Below are 21,780 nucleotides of genomic sequence, written 5' to 3' on the forward strand. Positions count from 1 at the left end.
GGGTGCAAAGGGAACAAGAGCAAAATATATTGTTCTGAATTTGCAGCAGAACAGTAGACACAATATCAGGAAATAGTTATTGGGGGGCACTAGGGTTCTTGCCAAAAAGGAAAGGCAGTGATAGCCCAAAAAGGTTTGGGGACAAGAGCTCTAAAGGAATGTGGAAAAGATGACTTAGCCAACCATTTCTTCCCAGAGAGTGAAAGTGATTGTACCAACTCCTTCACAAAGTACCCCCAAGAAGTCTGTGTACTCTCAAATATTGCTTATGAGCCTTCCTAAATGATGCTCCCAAATGCATAATCTTTGTACCACTTTAACCCCTACAGAGGAAAATTGTTTTCTCAAATAATTTAGGACGTTTTTGAGTACTATGCATATACTTTGAGATACCCATTTCTCTTTCAGTATTGTTTGTTTTATTGCCTAGCTTCATTTTGTTCCTTTTCCTATATCAGATGTCAGCCTCATTGTTTACTGTGGTGTATTTATAGTAATTGGCATGAGTGTGTTCACTCTTGTGTTGCCAGACTTAAAGATGGAGAGGGCTCCTGCACCTTTAATGTGTAGAAGAGGGAATTTCAGCAGCTGTTGCTTGTTGCCTGGGTGTGTGACAACACATACTGAGATTCTCTCTTTTGTACAATGAGTAGAAGAGCCACTTTCAGTTTTCAATTTGGCAACCCTAGTTTACTCAGGTACATTTGCAGCAACTGCTGGACCTCAGAGGTTATGTTCTACATTGTTAAAGATAACTGGGTTTCATCTTGTTTAGCATTTGAACAGGAGGCCATTTAGGTGCCCTGCATACATTATTCTGAGCATCACAGAGTAAATGCCCAAAATAAACTGTGGCAGTATTTTGCCTTACTAGGATGAAAACATGAAGACAAACACTGACTTACTATTTCACTGAGGTTTGACTTTTTTAAAAAATCCAACATTTTATTTCAGCCATAACAATGACTAGAGCCCCATGTGTTTATTAAATAAAAATCTTGTTACCTGAGTCTCTGACAGCCATGTCCTCCGTGTTCTGGGAGGCAGTTATTTGGACTAGAAGAGTCTAATGGCAAATGTGTCCGCAAAGCCACTGCAGAGATGCCCACGGAGATGGAAGAGAAGTTGAACAAGGCAGAGGTGATTTGGCGGAAAGCAATGTTTTCAGTTACGTTGATGATCAGTGGGTTCTGTTGACACGACAGCTCATACATCGCTGAGGAATAAAATAACTCTGAGTCCACATTAAAGTCCTCTGAAATTAGAGGAGTCTCTGTAGCTCTTCATGGGTTGAACTAAGATTTCTTCCCATAACAGGGGGAAGGGAGGGTTAGTGTGCAAAAACAATATGGCTCAGAACAACTTTGGAAAGATGCTCCTGTCTGTCTCTGCAACCCCCTCCATACATTGCATATAGCATACTTTGCTACTGGTCACTTGAAGGCAAACATGAACTTGATTTACAAGATTGATTGCTAAAGCATTTATCTCAGAAAATTCTATGGTGGTGGGATGGGCTAATCATAGAGTATATACACTCCCCTTAACATGTACTTTGACCCTAAGTTATGGAGAGGGAGGGTGAGAAATATCTTCAGAGGGATGGCAAAGGGGATTTAGGAAAAGTAGTACAGATGTGCAGAAGGGAAAACCAATCAAAATCTGAGCTGGAGGAGAATGCTTTCTGGAATGTACCCAGGTGGGCAACGTCATGCCACCTCTGGCCATCATTATGGCCTTGAGTTGGGGGAAGTAAATGTCTGCATTTCTGGGTGGGTTTAAGTGCATCTGACCAAGTTGAAAAATCACCCAAAAAACAGTACACTTCTTTTTAAAACTTGGGGTATCTGGGGGCTTGGGGGGGGGATTCAGGGGGCATACTTTGGAGTCCAAAAGGCTCGATGCAGCCTATGGACTGCACTTTGCCTACCTTATTTTTTAAGTGACAGTTGGACACCAGGCCTGGCTTCTGAACACTCAGTGGAGAGAAATAGGCACATACAATATCATCAATAAATCATATTATTCCCACTCATTTGTATGCCTTCTGCAAGTTACTGCAAATCACAAATAAAAATTAACCTCAGTATATATCTTTTGCAATCCTAAATCAGCTATGTATGTGTTTTTTCTAAGCTTTGATAAGAGTCCTAGGGATTTTTCTTCCTTTAAATTCAGGATTTTTCTGGTGGTAGGCAGGAAAATAAAAATTGCTAAATGTAGTTGCAGCTCTGTATTTGACTTCCTCCTTTAAAAAAATTTCAGGAAATCTGAATGTCAAAACTTTATGTACTGGGAAAGCTTCCATGCATCAACTTGTTCATGAATGGACACCCAATAGTAATTTTGCTTTAAATATCCTCATTGCACCCTGAATTTTCTGCAGTGAAAGAATGGACAGCAGTGGCTCACAGGTTCTTCAGGACCCACATCTACATGTAAAGAATTCCAGAAAGACAGGAAGTTTGAAAATCGTCATGTGAAAGAATACAATTTGTGGACAAGTTGCCAAAAAAGGTATTCGTGTTTTGTTCTGATGCCAGCTGTGAAACAATTCAGAGCTAAAGCAAAAGGGCAGGCATACATTGCTAAGCTATGCTATTTCAGACTGCAGGTACAACATTATATGTTCTGAATTCTCTCCCCCCCCCCAAAAAAAAGGGGGGAGAGTCCATCAACCTACAAAATTAGCTTTTAATGTGTTAAGTTCTAGGCCAGATTTTCCCAAACATGCTAGTTTGTGTGTGCAAGTGATTGGGGGTTGGGGGGGGGAGAGATATTCAACTGTACAAAACCACTGTGATCTGATTTGATGCAATTCATCAACAGACACACCTCATATGGGGATTGTTTTCACACCAGTGGCTTTGCTTCCCTTTTTTTGGCTCACAACATATTATTGTCTTTAGTCAAACAGGTTTTGCAGGTCACATACAAAATCATGTTCACCAGAGATGAAAAGAGAATCAACAGCAACCCACATGGAATTATGAAAAGATCTGTAGCTTGCTGAGGAAAGAAGGAAAAAACATTTTTTCCTAACAAGCTTGCATGAAATATTTTGTATATTGTGGCTGACCAATAACGGTATTGCTCTTTTGTGGATTTTGTTGTATTTTGCTGCATGGCTAACACAGCTACCCCCAAATATGCTTTCCAAACATGTCTGTCTCCAGCTTGTTTTTGCTGCATTAGGATCGGGGGGGGGGGGGGTTTTTTACACAAAGCAACCAGCAAATTAAAGGAAATGAATATCGTTTGTAAAAGTTGAGAGCCAGTGTGGTATAATAGTTTGAGCATTGGGCTATGACTCTGGAGATCAGGGTTCAAGTCCCCACTCATCTATGAAACTCAGTGGTGACCTTGGGTGAGTCATACACTCTGAGCCCCAGAAACCACCATGATAGGTTTGTCTTATGGTCACTATAAATTGGAAATGATTTGTAGGCACATAACAACAATGTAAAGCACCTGTGTGAAATCCGTTACGTTGCTTGTGCACTCACCAAGAAAGTGGCTGTGCCCACTGATGTCAACCAAGTGAACTGTCACAGTAGGTTTGGGCTGATCACTTGTGGATGTGCCGACAGATGCCAGGAAAACAAAGAGTGAGGCTGCCATGCTGGGTCTGTTGAAGCACACCTGGGCTCCAGGATATAACAAAGGATGAACACGTTAGGACAAAATAAACAGGTACCTCACACAGATGGAAAGAAAGACAGGATCTCTCTCCCATCCTATTCTCTACTTGTTTAGATTCCCTAACAATCTTTGGATTGCAGATTATTCTTGTTTTTAGCTACCTAGATTGCTCTTCATAATTAATTCTTGAGCTGGGCATATACTTTTGGAAGCTCACCATTATCGCCTGGCATCCAAGTTTCTCTTTTTGTCCTCAAAAAGCCCAACCTATAAGGGATCACATAAACATAATGCAATGTAGCCAATGAAATTTTAAAGCAGGTGTGGCAATTTTGTGGTCCTCCAGATGCTGTTGAATGGCAGATTGCAACACATTTATTAATCACAACCAAAGGTGAAGAATGCCAGAAAACTGCAATTCAACAACTTACATAAGGCCATACCTGCATGGCAGAGGGTTGAACTGGATGGACGTCATGGTCTCTTCCACTATGATTCCATGATTAAGGGCAAAATAAAACCTGTTAAATTAGTTTGCCAAATTGTTTCTCCAACTTCATCACTCAACTTTTACGAAATCTTTCTTCCCGAACCACAGAGCTACCAGTATTCATGATTAAACACAAGAAATGTCTCAGGGTAGAGTCATCCACGTACTATGTTTTATCTCATACATATCTCTGAGCACCTGTGTTCTACAGTGCCATCTCTTGGACATTTCTGGAAATGTATAATGGTAGCCTGAACCACACAGGTTTTACTTTGTAGTTCTAAGTCCACAAAAAGCAAAGAGAAATGCATCTTTTACAAGCTTCTATGTATTCAAGGAGCCAGTTTAATGAGCTAATGTACTGTACAGTTGGCCACCATATTCACAGATTCTGCATCCATAGATTCAACCATCTATGGCTTGAAAATATTCAAAAGAAATAAAAACTCCAAAAATCAAGCCTTAACTATGCCATTTTAGATAAGGGGATCTATTTTACTAGCCTGTTGAATCTAATGGGACTTGAGCAGGCACAGATTTGGTATCCACAGGGATCCCGGAACTAAACTCCAGCAGGTACCAAGGGACCACTGTGCTTGCCAAGGGTGCAAACTGTGATAGTGTCACCTCATCCACATCGAAGTAAGCCATGATTTTATCAGAACAATCCTCATCTTCTGTGGAAAATATTATGACCCTCTTCCAAAGCATTTTGAACACTTACTGCACTGATATATGAATACTGCTTCCTGAAAAATAAGAAACTGCACAAATTTCACATTCCAAAAATTCTGTGAACCTCACAGACTTTATCAGTGGTATTATTCTGAACAAAATGAGAAAGGTTCACTAGTTAAAGTGTTCCAAAACTATTCTTGTTTTACACATACATAACATTTTATTAAGCTTATCTGCACAGTTTATTAGACTGTGGACACAAATTCTGTTTCCCATCCTCAGGAGAAGCAATGACAGTTACTTGAGACTGTACAACACAATTCCTAAACTTTTATTTGTAGAGTAATACACGGTACAAAAAGAGAACGGGGGGAGTATGACTCATGCTTTATTGGCAGGATAAAAGATCGGCCTTGAGAAGCCGTGTCCCATCAGCTATTCCACTGACTACTGCATATACCATCTTCAGGACCCTTACAATTACCTTAACTACAAATACTTAGCTACAAATACAGTGGTGCCTCGGGTTACGAAATTAATTCGTTCCGCCATTCCTTTCGTAACCCGAAAATTTCGTAACCCAAAACACTTTTTCCGTTAGCACTGGAGCCTATAGCTGCACTTTGCAGCATTTGAATTTCGCGCCGAAATGAATTTCGTAACCCGAAAAATATTTCGTAACCCGAAACAGTTTTTACCAATCCAACTTTTTCGTATCCCGGAAATTTCGTAACCCGATCATTTCGTATCCCGAGGCACCACTGTACTTAATGTGTTTCCACTTATGCCTTCAACAACAAGGTCTGAAAACTCACAGTCTCACAAAACCACTGTTGTGACTGTGCTATAGAGGCCTTTCTTCCCTGGCCACACAGTACTACTGTTACACTAGGTGTAGTGTGTATTCCCCAACTAGCAAGTTTCTTCTGATCCTCAAAGATATACATCCAGCAGTTTAAACCTCTCCTGCTGCCAATGTGAAGGTTGCCTCCAGTTTTTGCTGCATGCCAAGGTGTACAGTGAAAAGCATCTCACTTAACCTGTATTTCTGGGAAAGTCCAGGGGCATTCTAGTGTTGTACTTGCCATTTTGGATCCTGGATAATTTTCAGGGCCTTAGAACAGCGAAGGGTAGAGGTGGTCGGAGAGGCACTTTGTGAGTGCTCTTTCAGTTTTGCTAGTTTGCTTGTTTTGCTAGCTTTCTCCCCTAATATTCACAAACAGCTTTAAGTTTATGGGAGTATTCAGCTGGACCACTTGCAAAGCCTCAACCTTTTTCAAAGGGGGGTCTCTGCAGAATTAAATTGCTCCCATTTCTGAAGTGAACCTATCTGAGCCACATTCCCCAAGCCAATGTGAAGATCAGGACATAATATGTTTGGATTTCACATTTCACAAAACTACACTACTACTTAAGCACAGGGCTTAATCCTGCTCATTCCAATCATAGTTTAGAGCTGGGGTGGGATCAGCATATCCTTTCAAATGTTGCTGGATTGTCATTCCCATCATCCTTTGCCACTGGCTGTGCTGGTTGGGGCTGATCAACAGAGTCACGCTCTCTCCGATACTATTTTAGAAGGCTGCCTGAATGAAGCTTTAGAGGTAAGCTTCATTCAGGCAGCCTTCTAAAATAGTATCGGAGAGAGTCCCCAGCAATTTTAGTTTGCCTTTCTTCTGAAACCAGTTTTCTAACCCAGCAAACATTTTTATTTATCCAGGGATTTTGAAAGATTTTCCTGATTTAGAACTCAGGCATTCTTCTGATTTCAGTGAGATTTGCTCTCAGATCAGAAACATGCACACACAGACATGTGGGTGTCTGGGTATCTGTCTGTCTGTCTCTGACTTGAAGTCACCTGTCAACTTATGGCAACCCCATTAATTTTATGGGGTTTTCGTAGACAAGAAATTACCTTTCTCTGATATATAGCCTACAGCATTTGGTATTTATTGGAATGACCCTGCTTAGTGTCTAAGATTAGATGACATCTACTAGAGAGTAAGACCCAATGAGCTCAATAGTACAGACTTCCAAGAAAACTTTCACAAGATTGTGCTGTTAACCCCCCACCATTAATCCATTTTAATGTGTTCTCTTCTGTTTCTCTGGGTTTTTGCATATTTGTTTTATGTTGTAGTGCCCCTGAATCCTGATAGGATGAAGGATTATTTAAAATATTTTAAATAAATAAAATAAAGGGGGCAGAGAGGGGAGAAACTGACATCTTTATTACTTAGCCATAAATAATTTTATGGGTGGAAAATAATAAAGTATGAAAGCAGTGCCAGAAATGAGAGCTTTTAATAAAAACATCCACGAAGGAAGGGAATTGACCACAAAATGCAATAAAACTGGAATGCACTTTGATCTCTGGTGAAAAGTGGGAAGTGAACCTCCCTCAAGTAGTGTAGAAAGGACCAGTCTTCTTTGTTATTGCAGCTAAGGAGCAAATGGAGGGAAGCTGCTTTAACATTTATGACAAGAGAAAAGCAGAAGAGCTCAGAGGAATTAAAAATGGGGAGAAAGTAAAGCTTGGCAAAGTTACTTTTTGGATACATGCTGGTGGGAGTTATAGTTGGAAAAAGTCACTTTTCTAACTCCTTGCAGAAGGGGTAGCCAACACAAAAGCCATGATGTTAAGTGTAGTCAAGACAGCTTCTCTTATAGCAGTCCTACAAATGAGAGACCTCTAAGCCGTCATGTCATCAATAGCCCTGCCTTCCACTGTCTTGACATCTCCAATCTAGTCACTATTTTTAAAAAATTAAAATAAAAAATTAACTATTCATACAAAACAACATCATTTGAGTTCAGTAGGACTAGCTCAGGAGTCAAAATAATAGGCACCCTGTTCACATCATTTATTTATAGCCTTAACTTCAAATCTTGTTCACTACTGGGCATGTCCATCATACAGAGTAGCACAATCCCAGGTGCTTTCAGGTTTCTGCAACCATGAATGGCATGAGACCCTAGTATAAAGCCTAGCATCAGAAAGGTGCAATGATAATACCCAAACTAGTTTGATAGTATTTCCTGTAATAACAGCAGATACCAACTTCATCAATTGTTTACACCAAAGCAATACTCTGTCTTTATCTGAGACTGAATATTATCCTGGGCAGTTTTCTCATAGGACCCTCCAATGAGAGTGTAGTTTTGGTCATCTGGCATCTATAAAAGGCAGTGACTAGATCCTTTTCTTTGCTTACATACTTCATCATAAAATCCTCCAATAATGTAATTGGTCTGATGGATTATCACTATACATCAGGATTACTTAAAATATGTCAAGGCATAAGTTCAACTGCCTATTTATTTATTTAAAATATATTTAATAAAAAGTATGCTGGAACTCTATAAAAGAGATGAAAGGATGACAGATACTTTCAGTGAAGAACCATTTGAAGATGAACCCATAATTTTAGAAAGTGATATGGGAGCTTCACTCAGAGCACTAGGGAGAAATATATCACCAAGAACAGAAGGCATGCCAAGAGAGACAGAATCCACTGAAATTCTAACTAAAATCTGTGAACAAATATGGAAAAGGAGATAATGGCCCACAGACTGGAAACAGTCAATACATAGTCAGATCCCCAAGAAAGGGAACACCAGGGATTGGAGTAACCACAAAACCATTGCATTTATATCCCATGCAAGCAATTCTTTTTTTTTTTAAAGTCTTTCACCATATATGAAGTGAGTAGATATCCAAGTTGGGTTCAGAAAAGTGATCATATTGCAAACATACCCTGGATAATGGAATGCATCAAAGGACTTCAACAGAAAATTAGCTTGTGCTTTACAGATTATAGCAAAGCCTTTGATTGTGTAGATCATGTAAAACCATGGATCACTATTAAAGAAATAGGTGTGCCACATTTGATTGTCCTGATATGTAACCTATACTCAAGACAAGAGACCCCCAGCAGGACAGAATACAGTGAAACAGAATGATTTCCAATTGGCAAGGGAGAAAGGCAAGGATGCATTTTATCACCCTATCTGTTTAACTTACACATTGAAAGTATCATATTGTAAAGCTGGATTAGATATAGCTTGCCTTTGGTGGAAAATATTATAAGTAGTATAGACCTACAGTATAGACTCTCAGTTTTTAAAACTGCTTAATCTTACCAGGATGGATGTTACTGTAATTCAGAGGAAAGATCAGCAGAGCTGTCATTTTGAACCATCTACTTCATGTATGAATGGTTGGGCAGTTGCATAAATTTCATATTTTTGATAGCTTTTTGAACACTTTTGTCTGAAAATAAATTCTTCTTAAAGATTCATCCCATAGTTCTATTGTAACCCATGGTTTCTCTGCCTTCTTTCCAATTATAGCTAATCACTGCCAGATATGGGTACAATTGTGGTAGGTCTACTGATGTGGAATGCCCAGTGCTTGGCAACCCAATCTGGGATCTCTTATGTTTGTCCATATAATTGCTGAATAGTTTTGGTCCCTTGATGAGCCATTTGAGTGACAAATGAATTGGCAAAGTTTCAAACAGAGAGAAAAGTGTGGGCATAGCTGATACTTTAACTGACACAAAGCAGCCTAGCCAAGAGAGATTGAACTCGGATCACCTTAAATCATCTTTCATTTGGAAAAGTGTCATACTGTAGTTAAGCTTATTAGGTACTGTCAAACACTTTTAGGAAGACAGATGCCCAGATTTTTAGTAAAAAAACAGGTTCATGGACAATATTTGCAAGGTGTCTCCTGGCATCAACGGGAAGCTCCACACATAACACCTCCAACTTTATGAAAGTTATTTTTAATTCAGCTAGCACTTCATAAGCATACAGTTCTTTCATCACCTCCACAGCCTCTTCTTTTTCGAAAGGAAGAGCATCATCTTGTCACCAAATAAGCTGACAAAGTGATGCTGCCTGCCTATTTTTATCTTTGCTATTTCAATTTTAATGCAGAAGCATTCAGTTAGTGGTCCCAGAGCCATTGCCAATAGCAGGGCAACCCTGTTCTGTGCCCCTTCACACCAAAATTTAACTAGTATCATATAAGTTAGGCAATCAAGTTACAAAATCAATTCCCATTTTCTTCCAGGACTTGGAATAGGAAGCTCCCTTCCAAACAATCAAATGCCTTATAGGCATCTGGTGATATAAACAACTAGAGACCTTGGTCTGACATTGAAATTATGACTTATATCCAGGCTCTTTCTGGAAAAATCTAACAATCCTCTATTCAGCAAACAGCCAGCCTGATCACAGTGGATACAGTCAATCATTGGAGGGAGCTTGGTGCCCTTATTTACCTGCATGATGGGGTGACAAACTGCCTCATGAATGTCTTTCCCTGGTTTGGAAATTAGGACTAACTCAATGTTTTTCATATAAGGAAAATGATTACCCTTTCTAACATATCATTAAATAATACATTGGGGGCATATTTGGGATGGTCTGACTTAAAACATAAGCTATCTGGCACACATTAAATCTCTTATGGCGAGCCTTGCATGGCAAGCCTATTATTATTATTATTATTATTATTATTATTATTATTATTATTTCTTCAAACAGAATAGTGTGGCACAGTATTAAAAGATGCTGGTAAGTTATCTTCATAAGAATTACTTTCTTGTAAATTTTGTCAAAGCTATATAAATAAAGTTCATTTTCTTTCCATTTTTTCTCTGCACCACACATGACTGCCTGGATGAATCTTCAGCAAATCTGGAGGGATGTTTAGGATGTTCTGATTTAAAATGGTATGCTGGCACATACAAAATTCATTATAGGAGCACCTCAATTATTTTTTTGCATTCCCACAAAGTAAAAAGTTTGTTAGAGCGCAATGGTGCCAGACAGTAAATATGTGCGATTGTGGAGCTGAAGCTATTAGATCCAAATTCCAAATTTGCACATTACTAGAATCAAACTTGGTTCATCTCATTTATATTTGTGGGAAATTATGCATTCTACCTAGCCCTTCCTTTCAACCCACTGAGAGCCAAAAGCACTTACTTTGAGCCACACTTTGTCATCCAAGTACATTTTCTCTCTGTCTGAATCTTGAAGGACATCATGGTTCACACAAGGGAACCAAGCCATGTGAGACTGATTCTCCATAGTGTCCTGTGGATGAGGACTGCACACCTGGGGGGAAAAAGGGAATTTTAGTTGGGAGGTGGGGTGAAGGATGGGAAAGGAAAGTGATCAGGGTTGTGAGGTGAAAATAATTTTGTCACAGTAGAAATAAGAAAATTGGAAAGAGACAAGGGAAACTGAGCAGCAGCAACAGCAAAGAATACCTCACACATAGTGTCTCAATTGCTTTCCTAGGCAATAGAAGGCTGAGAGATTTCACTAAATATTCTACCATGGAACTGAAGTCATTATTTACATTTTTAGATAAATTTAAAATAATGGATATGTATGAGGTAGTAGAATTTCCTCACAAACGTTTCCTCCAGAATTCAGTGCTTTGCTGTTTAGAGCAGGAAAACTAGGTAACAGATCTGGGAAGCTTATGGAGATTTGGGACATATTCTTCAAGCAGAAGTAATAGGAAGGTTCATACAGGCAGACAAACCCTCTCCTCACCCTCACAAGAGGTTCTCCAGTCACCAAGGAAACTGGGCATGCCTTCTCATCCTGGTGGGAGGCATAGGCCTCTGATGCCCACTGATCTGTGTACTCTTTGGGGGTATAGAGGCCACAATCCACAATGCTGTTGCTTTTCTCAAACGGCTCACAAATACCATCACCATCATGGACATAGCACATACTTGGTTCACCTGCAAAATAAAATAAAAGTCAGAATGTGAACTTGGTATTGGCAAACTGAATTGCATTCAAAACAAAAACAGACAGGTTTGGCTCCAAAAATAGTTTGGATTCAACCCTGGAACAATTTGCTTTCATGTTCTCTCATTTTCTGCCAAGAAATGGAAAGACCTTTCCCAAGGTATGGCAGATTTTCTCTTTTATTCTTTAAAAGACTCAGAAGTTTTCTAATCTTCCCATACGTTGCTGTCATGCTTTTTTTCTTCTTACTGTAGTACTGTTCTTGTTCTTATGTCCATAAGTATAGAAGACTTGTAAACTTTTTATTCACCTTTCCTCTATTTGTCATTTTTATTTTTTAGGAAATAAAAAAGGGAATTCCCACTAACATATCATACACGCTTCAACATTGACAGGTGAAAATGGGGATGCAGTGGCCAAATAGCATTAGAATGTAGTCAAAAGAGTATGGCCAGGCAACAGGAGGGGAAGAATTATAAATGAAGAAGAACACACAAAACTACAATTTTAATCAAAGAAATCCTAGAATTTATGTACTTAGTTTAGAAGAGACTGAAAACAGGGGACAAAAATCCATATCAGTAAATGCAATATTCTGTGTGTACACACACAGCATGATTAACAAAACTATTATTACGATACATTATTGTAAAATCAAAATACCTTTCTCACACCTGTTCAGAATTATAGCATTTCTCTCATGTATTCGTACCCACTCTGTCTGCCCAGTGAACATAATAGATCAGGTCAAATCCCAGCTTCATGATAACTTAACGCTTGTGCAATCACCTTGAACCAATAATAGCTTCTCACAATATTGTTTTTAGAATAAAAATGGAGCAAGGGTGGGTATGACAAAGTGGCTTTAGAAGCTAACTTGTTTGGGGTGAAGTGCAGCTTGATGGTTGGTTGCCAGGCCATGGGCAGACAGGAGGAACAAAATGCAGCCCAGTTGTGTTTGATGGAAAGGGCCTCCTGGTGAGAGGTGGAATTTGAAAAGTAGAGTTTTTAGTTGTGACAGTTAGTCTAGTGTAGTCTGGTCTAGTTGGTGGGATATCTGAGGAGCTGACTCAGAGATGTGTGTCTAGAGGAGGAAAGATGGAGTGTTTAAAGCCTGCTAAGTGTTTGATTTTAATGTAACCATACCTTGACGTTTTTTTCCTCTTTCTGAATGCTTATGGGTTTGGATGTGAATTGGGGGGGGGGGGGGTTTGGCATAAAAATAATAAATATATAATACTTTATAAAGTAGTAGAAGAAATGCCTTCTTGGAATAATTATCCTATCCTATGAAGTTGTGGGGAGGAGAGAAAGAGAAAAAAGAGATTGAGAGAAGGAGATTGTGTCTGCAAGAGAAAGAGACTGAGGGTGTTATCACACTAGCTCCTTTCATGTCCAAAATAAAACAGTAAAATACTGGTTTTGGAGCAGCCACTACTGCACCTCTTTCATTTGCATGACCAGGGCTGCTGTTGGCATCGCACTCCCTTTCCAGGGCTGTCCCTGCCAAACTTGAATATGCAGAAGGTATGGTATCAATATGTTTGCCCTCTTTTATAAAGATGTCCTGCTTTATACACATTTTTAACAGCATCTAATCTCCCTTTATTCTTTCACTGTATCTTTCTCTATAGTATCTTGTCAATACTGAAACTGAAAATTTTAGAAAGATTTATCTTTTAAATTTCTATAAAATGCGTATAAAAATAAAGGGAACAGCAGTTGTAGTAGTAGTAGTGACGTAGGAGCAGCGGTAATAATATTGGTGTTGGTACCAGTTGCAGCTGCAGTCCACACCTTAGATCACAAGTGGGTAACCTTGGAAGGGGCTCTAATACATCCCAAAGTCTCCTACCTGGCACCCACAATGCTGCTGATTTGATGTTCGGTCTGTTATGAATTGGATCCTCCATAGCAGTCATCAGCACATCATACTTTCAAAGGATGAAATCACATATCTGAATTCTCGCTATAGTTTGTTGTTGTTGTTCTTGTTGTTGTTGTTAAAGTCTGCAAACTCCCTTGTGGGTGGGGCTATAACAGATCCCTGATTTTCTGGGAGTGAAAGTCATATTCCCTACTTGTAGTGCAATGTCATCTCATTTCTTAGCATGAAGTGGCAGCCAGTAACTCCCATTTCAGTGGGACAGTGAATCCATTCTGGGTTTTAGTTTTTATAAAAACTAAAAGGGTCTAAAACTAATTCTCAGTCCAAACCAAACACTTCCTCTTTTTTTCCCTTGCTGCAATACTGTTTTTGTGAAATTCATTTCTAGATTCCATAAAGTTTAAAATATTGCTTTCAAAAGAATATATGCAAATAAGACAATACCAAATAATCTGAGAAAAACAAACAATAGTCATTCAAAAACAACAAATGTATTAGCTTTTCTAGACTCACCAATACAATGGAAGCCTTTTTCTTTTTTACAAGTTCTAGAGCAACCATCCCCATCTATCAGGTCTCCATCATCACATTCTTCTGCAAAAGCCCTAAAAGATGACAACAACAATTCTTAGCAGTTATATAGTGTTTTATCACAGTTGAAAAATTCAGCAGGGAAATTCAGGATACACTTGGGGAGGCAATCGTTGGCAGCCTTCCTGGCTATTAGTCTCAGGTGGGAGTTTCCTGAAAAGCTTCTTAGGCCCAGTACAGACCGCCCAAAAAGGGCGGTCTGCTGGCATCTAGTTTTGCTCTGCGGGGAATCCAAAGCCTCCAGACCGCGGGACTTCCCCAAGGAGCAAAAAGAACCTGCAAAAAGCAGTTCTTCTTGTGGTGCGATTATGATGCAGCAGTGCACCAATGGCACACTCACAATGTCATAATCACGCTGCGAAGTGTGGAAGCTAGGCATCCTGCACGTAACAATGGCGGCACTCATCTGTACAGGGCGCCGCCATTGTTACACCCTTGTCAAGTGCTAGGGTTGAGGCACATGTGGGCGGAGTGCCCTCGGCCAATCCCTAACATGTAACAAGGGTGCCCAATAGTCCGGTCTGTACCGGGCCTTACTCTCTCTTTCACCAAAAGTAGCCCCAGAGAGAGATAGAATGAAGGCAGCAAGAGACTACTGATCTGCTTTGCAAGTGGTAGCAACATGCACCTGGGAAACTTTAAATTAAGCCTGGATATACCTACAGTCTGCACCAGGAATCAGTTAAAGAGTGCAATAATGGAAATATTCACAATGAGACTATTTCATTCTTTGATGGCCTTGAAAACCCACAAATTTCTGTAATGCTTGCCTTAAAGGGAAAGCAATGAAAACATAGATACAAGCACCTAGGTCTAGTCTTCGCCTTCTATAAATATCACTGAGGATGAGTGACAGGACCTAATATTAGCTAAGTCCAGCTCCTAGACTCTAGAACTATCATACTACAGTAGTCCAGGTGAGGTCTGATCAAAGCAGAATACAGTAGTACTATTGCTTCCCTTGATCTAAATACTACACTAGTAACTGACACAATAGCTTATGGCCTACCAGGACTCTTAGATCTCTTTCATATGTACAGTTGTCAAGCCACCCTGAATCTGCATTTCATTTTTACTGCCTAGGTGAGACACCTGGTATTTCTCCTTATTGAAATTAATTTTGCTGGTCGTAACCTAGCTCTCTAATTTGTTAAGGTCACTTTGGCCTCTGATCCTGCCCTCTGAGGTATTAGCTACCCCTCCTAATTTGATGTTGTCTGCAAATTTGAGAAACATACCCTCTATTCTATTATCCAAGTCATGGATAAGGATGCAGAATAGCACTGGGCCCACGACAGAACCCTATGGCACCTTGCTTGTCACTTCTCTCCAGGATGGAGGAGCCATTGGTGAGTATCTTTTGGGTCTGGACAGTCAACCAATTACAAATACATCTATAAGTAGCATTGTCTAGCTTACATTTTACTAGTTGTTTGCAAGAATGTTATGGGGACCTTGTCAAAGAACTTACTGAAATCAAGCATTCCTTTCACCTGCCAAGCATGTAACTCTGTTAGAATTAGGCTTTGTTTGTCTTTGATATAGTGGATGGCCATAAGAACATTTTAAACAGGGCAAAAAAACTATCTGAAATATGAAGGAAGGGACAAGCTTTACATCTGAACCACAATTCTTTATGTCCATCCATCCAGTATTCCACTTTCCACCCACAAGCAGGACTCACACCTGCTGGCATGTATTTCCATATATACGTTGCAAAAAAGTGAAAAAAGCTACTGTGCTGCTTTGTTCAATATGATTATCTTTACCATTTTGCATCTGTAAAGGTTACTGAGAGACATTATATGAATTACTTTGAATATTCTAAAAGTTAATATATAATAAAATGAATATCAATAATTTATAAGTATGCGGTGATAATCCAACAGGTTCATTTTGCAGTATAGTTACTGCAATTCCACTTGTTCAGCCAGATTGCATTGAACTCATTGTGTCTTTCAGTGTGGGGAAAAAGGTGCAGTGAATTATCATTAATCTTGCATGAATCAGCTGTGGAAAGGGGGAACTAGTCAAAAAATAGAGATGTCTGTTGGGCAGCACATCTCATCGAAAATAAAGAGTGACATAGGCATTTGGATATAAATTTCACTGAAAACAATTCATCTCATGCACATTTTAGAATATATGAATGCTCATTCAATTAATACTAGCAATTCTAAAAAGCAAAGATATCCAAGATACACCAAGGAATTTCTATGGGTATCTCAGATCATAGTATAACCAAGGGGAAAACCCTGCAAAAACAAGATGAGAAAGTCTTCATATTGCAAATAATATGTTATGCATTAAAATTTCAGTGGTGTTCATACGACAAGTTGGAAAGAAAAAAAATTGATATATGGGGCTGTTAAGCTGTCATTGAGAGCCTGGCAAAGTTTCCTCTTTGGAAACTGCTCCCAACCTGCTCCCAGGCAGTGGTCATGCTGGCTTGAAGAATCTTTAAGCTGTATTTTCCAAGCTCTGATGCTGATTCAGCATAACAAACCTTTAAAAAATAAAGCAATTGAAAAGGCATGGTTAAATCTTGACTACTCACATGTTTACACTGCCATCCCCACAATAGGGAGACCCATGGATATGGATCAGAGGTGGGGACGCTTCTCCTACTGTGGCTCCAGCCACAGCTTGCACCTGATAACGATACAGCTGTCCTACTGTGACTTCCCTGAAGAAACAAGCAGAATCAAACTCTAAGAGAGGACAAAGATCACATATCAACGGGCATTTTTCTGCCTCCTGCATCAAAAAAGAAGCCCGGCTCATAGGCTCAACGAGACTAGGGCTTCTAACTTGGATCAGGGCTTGTTAGGAGCATTATGCTTTGTGGCGCAGCATTGCTCACATGGCCAGCTGGGGCACCAATGCATTGGAACAGCAGTCATCTCCCTCATTCCTCGGAGACCCTTGCCATGTGATTAGTGTCCCTCTACTCTTTCTGCTCATGGGTTGCACAGTGAGCCCACCCTCCAGAAAAGCTGCAACATGCTGGGTTCCTGCAGGTAAGACAGTAGTGACTGCAGCTCTGAGGACATGTCATCCCTCTTCCCTGAGTTGTTCAGTGTGGGGTAGAGGGATTGGATGACACCTGGCATACAAAGCTGGCATTCAAACAGGCCAGCCCAATTTAGCCCAGTCTAGCTGTTCACAGGCCACAAAACCCTGCAGTAACTCCGGAGTTTCAGAGGAACACCAGTGCCGCCTGCAACTTTGCCAACTCTTAGGCCACAGGGAAAGCCTGCAAAATTTAACCTAAGTCCCTGGGCATTGTGCAAACAGACTGCGCTGTGTCTTAGTGGGAAGAGAGGTATTCCCTTTGAAACTGCAGGTCTGTGGTTGCTGAAATATGTTCTGAAAAACAGGTCAATGGAAGTAAGAAACTAAGGCATCTGTAGATTGATCTGGCCACGATATTCAGGTTCTGTGTTTGGCCCTCCCTACCCTTATTTCTCTGGTTCACAATGACTGCTTTTTCAGAAGAACAAAGGTGGGATATAGACCGCTGCTTTGAGGCGGTCTCCTGCCGGCGCCATTTGCTCCGTGAGGGAGCCGCAGCAGCCACACCGCGCGGCTCCCCCGTGGAGCAAAAAGAAGCTCCATTTTGGAGCTTCTTTTTGCGGCGCCTTTATGACGTCGTGAGGCGCCGCTGGCGCATTCGTGACTTCATAGGCGCCGCGACACGTCTGGATGCTATGCGTCCAATACGTAAACATGGCGGCCCCCATGTGGAAGGGGTGCCGCCATGTTGTACATATGGAATATGTACTAGGGTTAGGGGGGTGCGGAAGCACCGCCCCTTCCTAACCCTAATATGTATTTCATACGTATTTTTTGGCGGTCTGTAACCCGCCAAAGATTGTTAGGACTCTGTACACAGAGCTCACATTGTACCCAGTGTGAGCCATGAGAAGAAGAAAGAATATCATCCCCTCACAACTTACAATTACATTCTTTAAATATTCTTTAAAGCATAGAGATGAAAATAATATTTGGAAATATTTGGAAAATGATTGAGAAACTGACAAGAAGAATCTTGAACTGATGGAAATTTTTACAGTTTGTAATTTATGCTATGCAAATTTCACAAAATGCTGTTTTTATACAAATCATTCTTGGAGATGAGAGGCGTACTCGATTGTTATTACTGCAATGAAAAGTTTTTTCTATGTTTGTTAAGCTGCTGTTTATAATAAAACTTTATTTTATTCAGCTGACCCATTTCAGGTGTGAATCCTTCTTCACAAGCTGTTGCAACTTTGTATCACCTTCTTGTGTTGAAGCAAAGCGTCCAAGCATTTAAAATCTTGGCTCCAACACAAGAAAGTGATATGAAGAAGCAACAGCTTGTGAAGAAGTGTTCACACCTGAAATGCATCAGCTGAATCAAATAAAGTTTTGTTATAAACTTGTTATAAACAGCTTAACAGACATGGAAACGTTGGAATATATAAACAACAACTTCACAAACATTTTAAAAATTGCAATAATAACACCAGAGTACACCTCTAGTCTCTAAGCAATTTGTGGTGTCCCCCCCCCCCAGTTTCTCACACATTTCTATGCAAATTGACCATGTTTGAATTTTACAAAGAATAAATCCCTATTTGCAGCACCTTCTGTACAGAAAACAGCATTTTCTGCTCATGAATTAATATTTCAGTGCAGACATATTTCTGCATTGAAATATTATTTTCCAGACATAAAAGGCTCTTTCCTGCACAAAGAATGCTGATTTCTGCCCAGAACAGCCAATAGGTTTTACTTTTGTTTTTGTTTTGCAGAATAAGTCCCAAATTGCAAAAAGCCTTCAAAATCTGCCCCGTTTTCAATGATGTTCTCACAACAAGAAGAAAATTGCTGAAATTACTTGTTGCTACTTTTAAGAAGAAGCTTAGTGATTAATGTTGGAAATTTTATGTACTGCATTCTCCTTTCCCTTCTTAGATTGACAGCGACTTCCCTCTACCTCATTCTGTCTATACATGTGCAGGTCACTCACTCTTGGAGACTGTTTAACAGACTCTCTATCAAGATTCTAAACAGTCTCCTCCCAGTACAGTGACTGTCTCCTCTCAGTCTTGGGCCTGTTATAGACTGCCAAAATAAAGCTACTTCGGGTCTCTTTGGAGGTATGCTGTTTAAATGCTGCATGCATCCTAAGAATCCGGAAGCTGCACCAAAGCTGCACTCCAGTGCTTAGGAATGGAGTGTGGCTTTGGCGTGACCTCCGGACTCTTAGGACCCATGCATCATTTAAATAGCATACCTCCAAAGAGACCCGAAGCAGCTTTATTTTGGCAGTCTGTAACAGGCCTAAGACAGGGTAACAGTCTCCTCTGAGTGAGGCTGAGAATCTTTTCCTGCTATACCCAAACCATCACCAGTTAGGATAGAATTTAGTTTCTTCTGCATTTATTTATTAACATTATTATTATTTGTTTTTAAACTATAAACTGTATGTTTGTTATTTTTTTGAGTAAGTCTTTATTCTTTAGGAAGACAGATTTAAAATAATAGTCTGATCCACACTTTTGCTGTTCTGCTGCTGAAAGCTGAACTCTAACAAATTTGACTTTCATACCTGCATATTTTTGTTTCCCTTTAAAAGGGTTAACACCCTGGGGAACTAAAATTGCACCCAACATGGGTTATGGGCCCAGAAGGGGTCCAAGTCTAGACCCAGAAGGGGTTCCAGTCTAGACCAGGGCAGTATCAGAAGAGATTCTAGATTATTTTTAAACTGCTTCTCCTGAAGATACTGACTGCAAGAAATATTTTTTTCTACTCAAACAATAGAAAATTGCTTCTACTAATTCTAATTCCAGAATGATTACTGAAATACTAACTGGAACAAATTATAAAACATGGTCATGGAAAATGCAAATGTACTGACTACTATAGGACTATAATAGTCCCAATAAATTGGCAGAGACCAGAGAAGCAGGAATACATCAACAAATGATGAAAATGCAGAGAAAGCAGCAGTGTATATTTGTATATCCTAGCATTGCTTACCATATTCAAGGTTTAACTTATGCAAAACAAATATGGGACAAATTACAGAGAATATTTAATTTCCCAAGTACTTCTAATCAAACAGCTCTCATGATCAAACTTGCACTATAGCTGCACAACACACTAACACTAATAATGATGAAAACATGTGACACTTCAGATTACACATGCACAACCCACTGTCTCCAAAGAAAACCTAAACATCAAAAAAGTGCAACGAACCTCCATGGGGGAACTAGTGCTCTATTCTCACCATGAGAATTTCCTGAGATAGACCTATCAGAGGCCCGTTCCGGATGGGCGTATAGTACGTCCCCAGGACGTATTAGGGTTAGGAAGGGGCGTCACTTCCTGACACACCTAACCCTAGTACATACTGGGTCCATACAAAATGGCGGCGCCCTTCCACACGGGCGCCACCATCTTGACATCGCAGCCGCCTAGGGTCCAGACATCGCGCGGTGGAAGTGACGCCACAAATGCCCAACTAGCGCCTCACGGCGCCACTTCTGGGGTGCAAAAAGAAGCACCATTTTGGCGCTTCTTTTTTGCTGCGCCCGGGAACCGCGCAGTTTGGCCGCTGCAGTTCCCGGACACAGCAACCGGCGGCAGTGGCAGACCGCCGCTTTCAAGCAGTCTGTAACGTGCCAAAATTGATCCAATTAACTCAAGTGAAGTCAGAATATCCTCCTTATACAATCTGCTGTAATACTCTTCATCCAAAGGAGGTTTCAGCTAAGATGCACACACTCCTTTATAATGCCTAACAGATGTCTACAAACTATACAGGCAGCTGCTCTCCTTGACAAGGAGATTAGAGGCTTCTTAGAAAATCCAGTCTTTTCTTGCTGGTAGAAAATGACAAGTAAGAACTGCAACAAAATGTTGCAATATATTCTTACCTTCAATCAGGAATGTTCTTATTCAACACTACTAGCTAACAGGCTTCTCTAGCACACTATAATGAACTCAGCAGGGCCATGCAATTCCACTCTTCAAACTTTCATGTTTCTCATCTGAGCAAAAAGACATTCCATGACTACTGAGAATGTTCAGCCCTCCCTCCATGCTTGCGGTCTTCAGACTCATGTTCCTCACTTATGCACAAGGGATGAATGGAGGGGGAATGAATGGACCACATGCCCCCATGCACCCGTGCCTATAGTCAAGCCAATGAGGCTTGAATATAAGCAAAACTCAATTTTTGCAGGGCCCCCGGAACAGATCCTCATGAAAAAGGAGGGGTGACTGTATATTCAAACCATAGATAGTTGGATCAGTAGATAAAGTATCCGTTGATACAGAGGGCTGACTGTAATAGACTTCTAAGCTCTATACTCATTAGACCTTGAAGTAAAGGAGGGGTGGGCAACACATAGCAGCTGGGTTGGAGGTTTAGACCACATGGAATCTCAGAAGGACAAAGCTGGCCCCCAAAACCACCAAAATTACCCACCCCAGATCTAAAAACACAGTTGGTGGGGAACAAATTTAATTTATTTCTTTAAAACATTTGTATACTGCTTTCCATCTAATAGGAGCTTGAACACTGACCAGCAATAATCCAGAATGTAGAATAAAACCCAAATAAAAGAGGAGCACTCATGCCACATGTTTGAATCCCTGGTGCTCATTCATCAACAGAAATGAAGTGGGTGAGTAAGGCCACAAAGAA

The 21,780-nt window shown here is 40.2% G+C and overlaps 1 protein-coding gene across 1 annotated transcript in view; it reads right to left on the reverse strand.

Moving 5' to 3' along the window:
- Window positions 1-21,780, reverse strand: part of PAPPA2 (pappalysin 2) — a 170,232-nt gene that overhangs the window by 74,118 nt on the left and 74,334 nt on the right. The window contains exons 8-13 of the mRNA XM_042464359.1: window positions 16,630-16,758; window positions 13,995-14,086; window positions 11,390-11,583; window positions 10,811-10,942; window positions 3,507-3,642; window positions 1,006-1,216 (exon numbers count right to left, since the gene is read on the reverse strand). Coding sequence (XP_042320293.1) covers window positions 1,006-1,216; window positions 3,507-3,642; window positions 10,811-10,942; window positions 11,390-11,583; window positions 13,995-14,086; window positions 16,630-16,758 — 894 coding nt within the window. The remainder of the gene's footprint in view (window positions 1-1,005; window positions 1,217-3,506; window positions 3,643-10,810; window positions 10,943-11,389; window positions 11,584-13,994; window positions 14,087-16,629; window positions 16,759-21,780) is intronic.

Source organism: Sceloporus undulatus, chromosome 4 (genome assembly GCF_019175285.1).
Source record: "Sceloporus undulatus isolate JIND9_A2432 ecotype Alabama chromosome 4, SceUnd_v1.1, whole genome shotgun sequence".
Taxonomy (NCBI): domain Eukaryota; kingdom Metazoa; phylum Chordata; class Lepidosauria; order Squamata; family Phrynosomatidae; genus Sceloporus; species Sceloporus undulatus.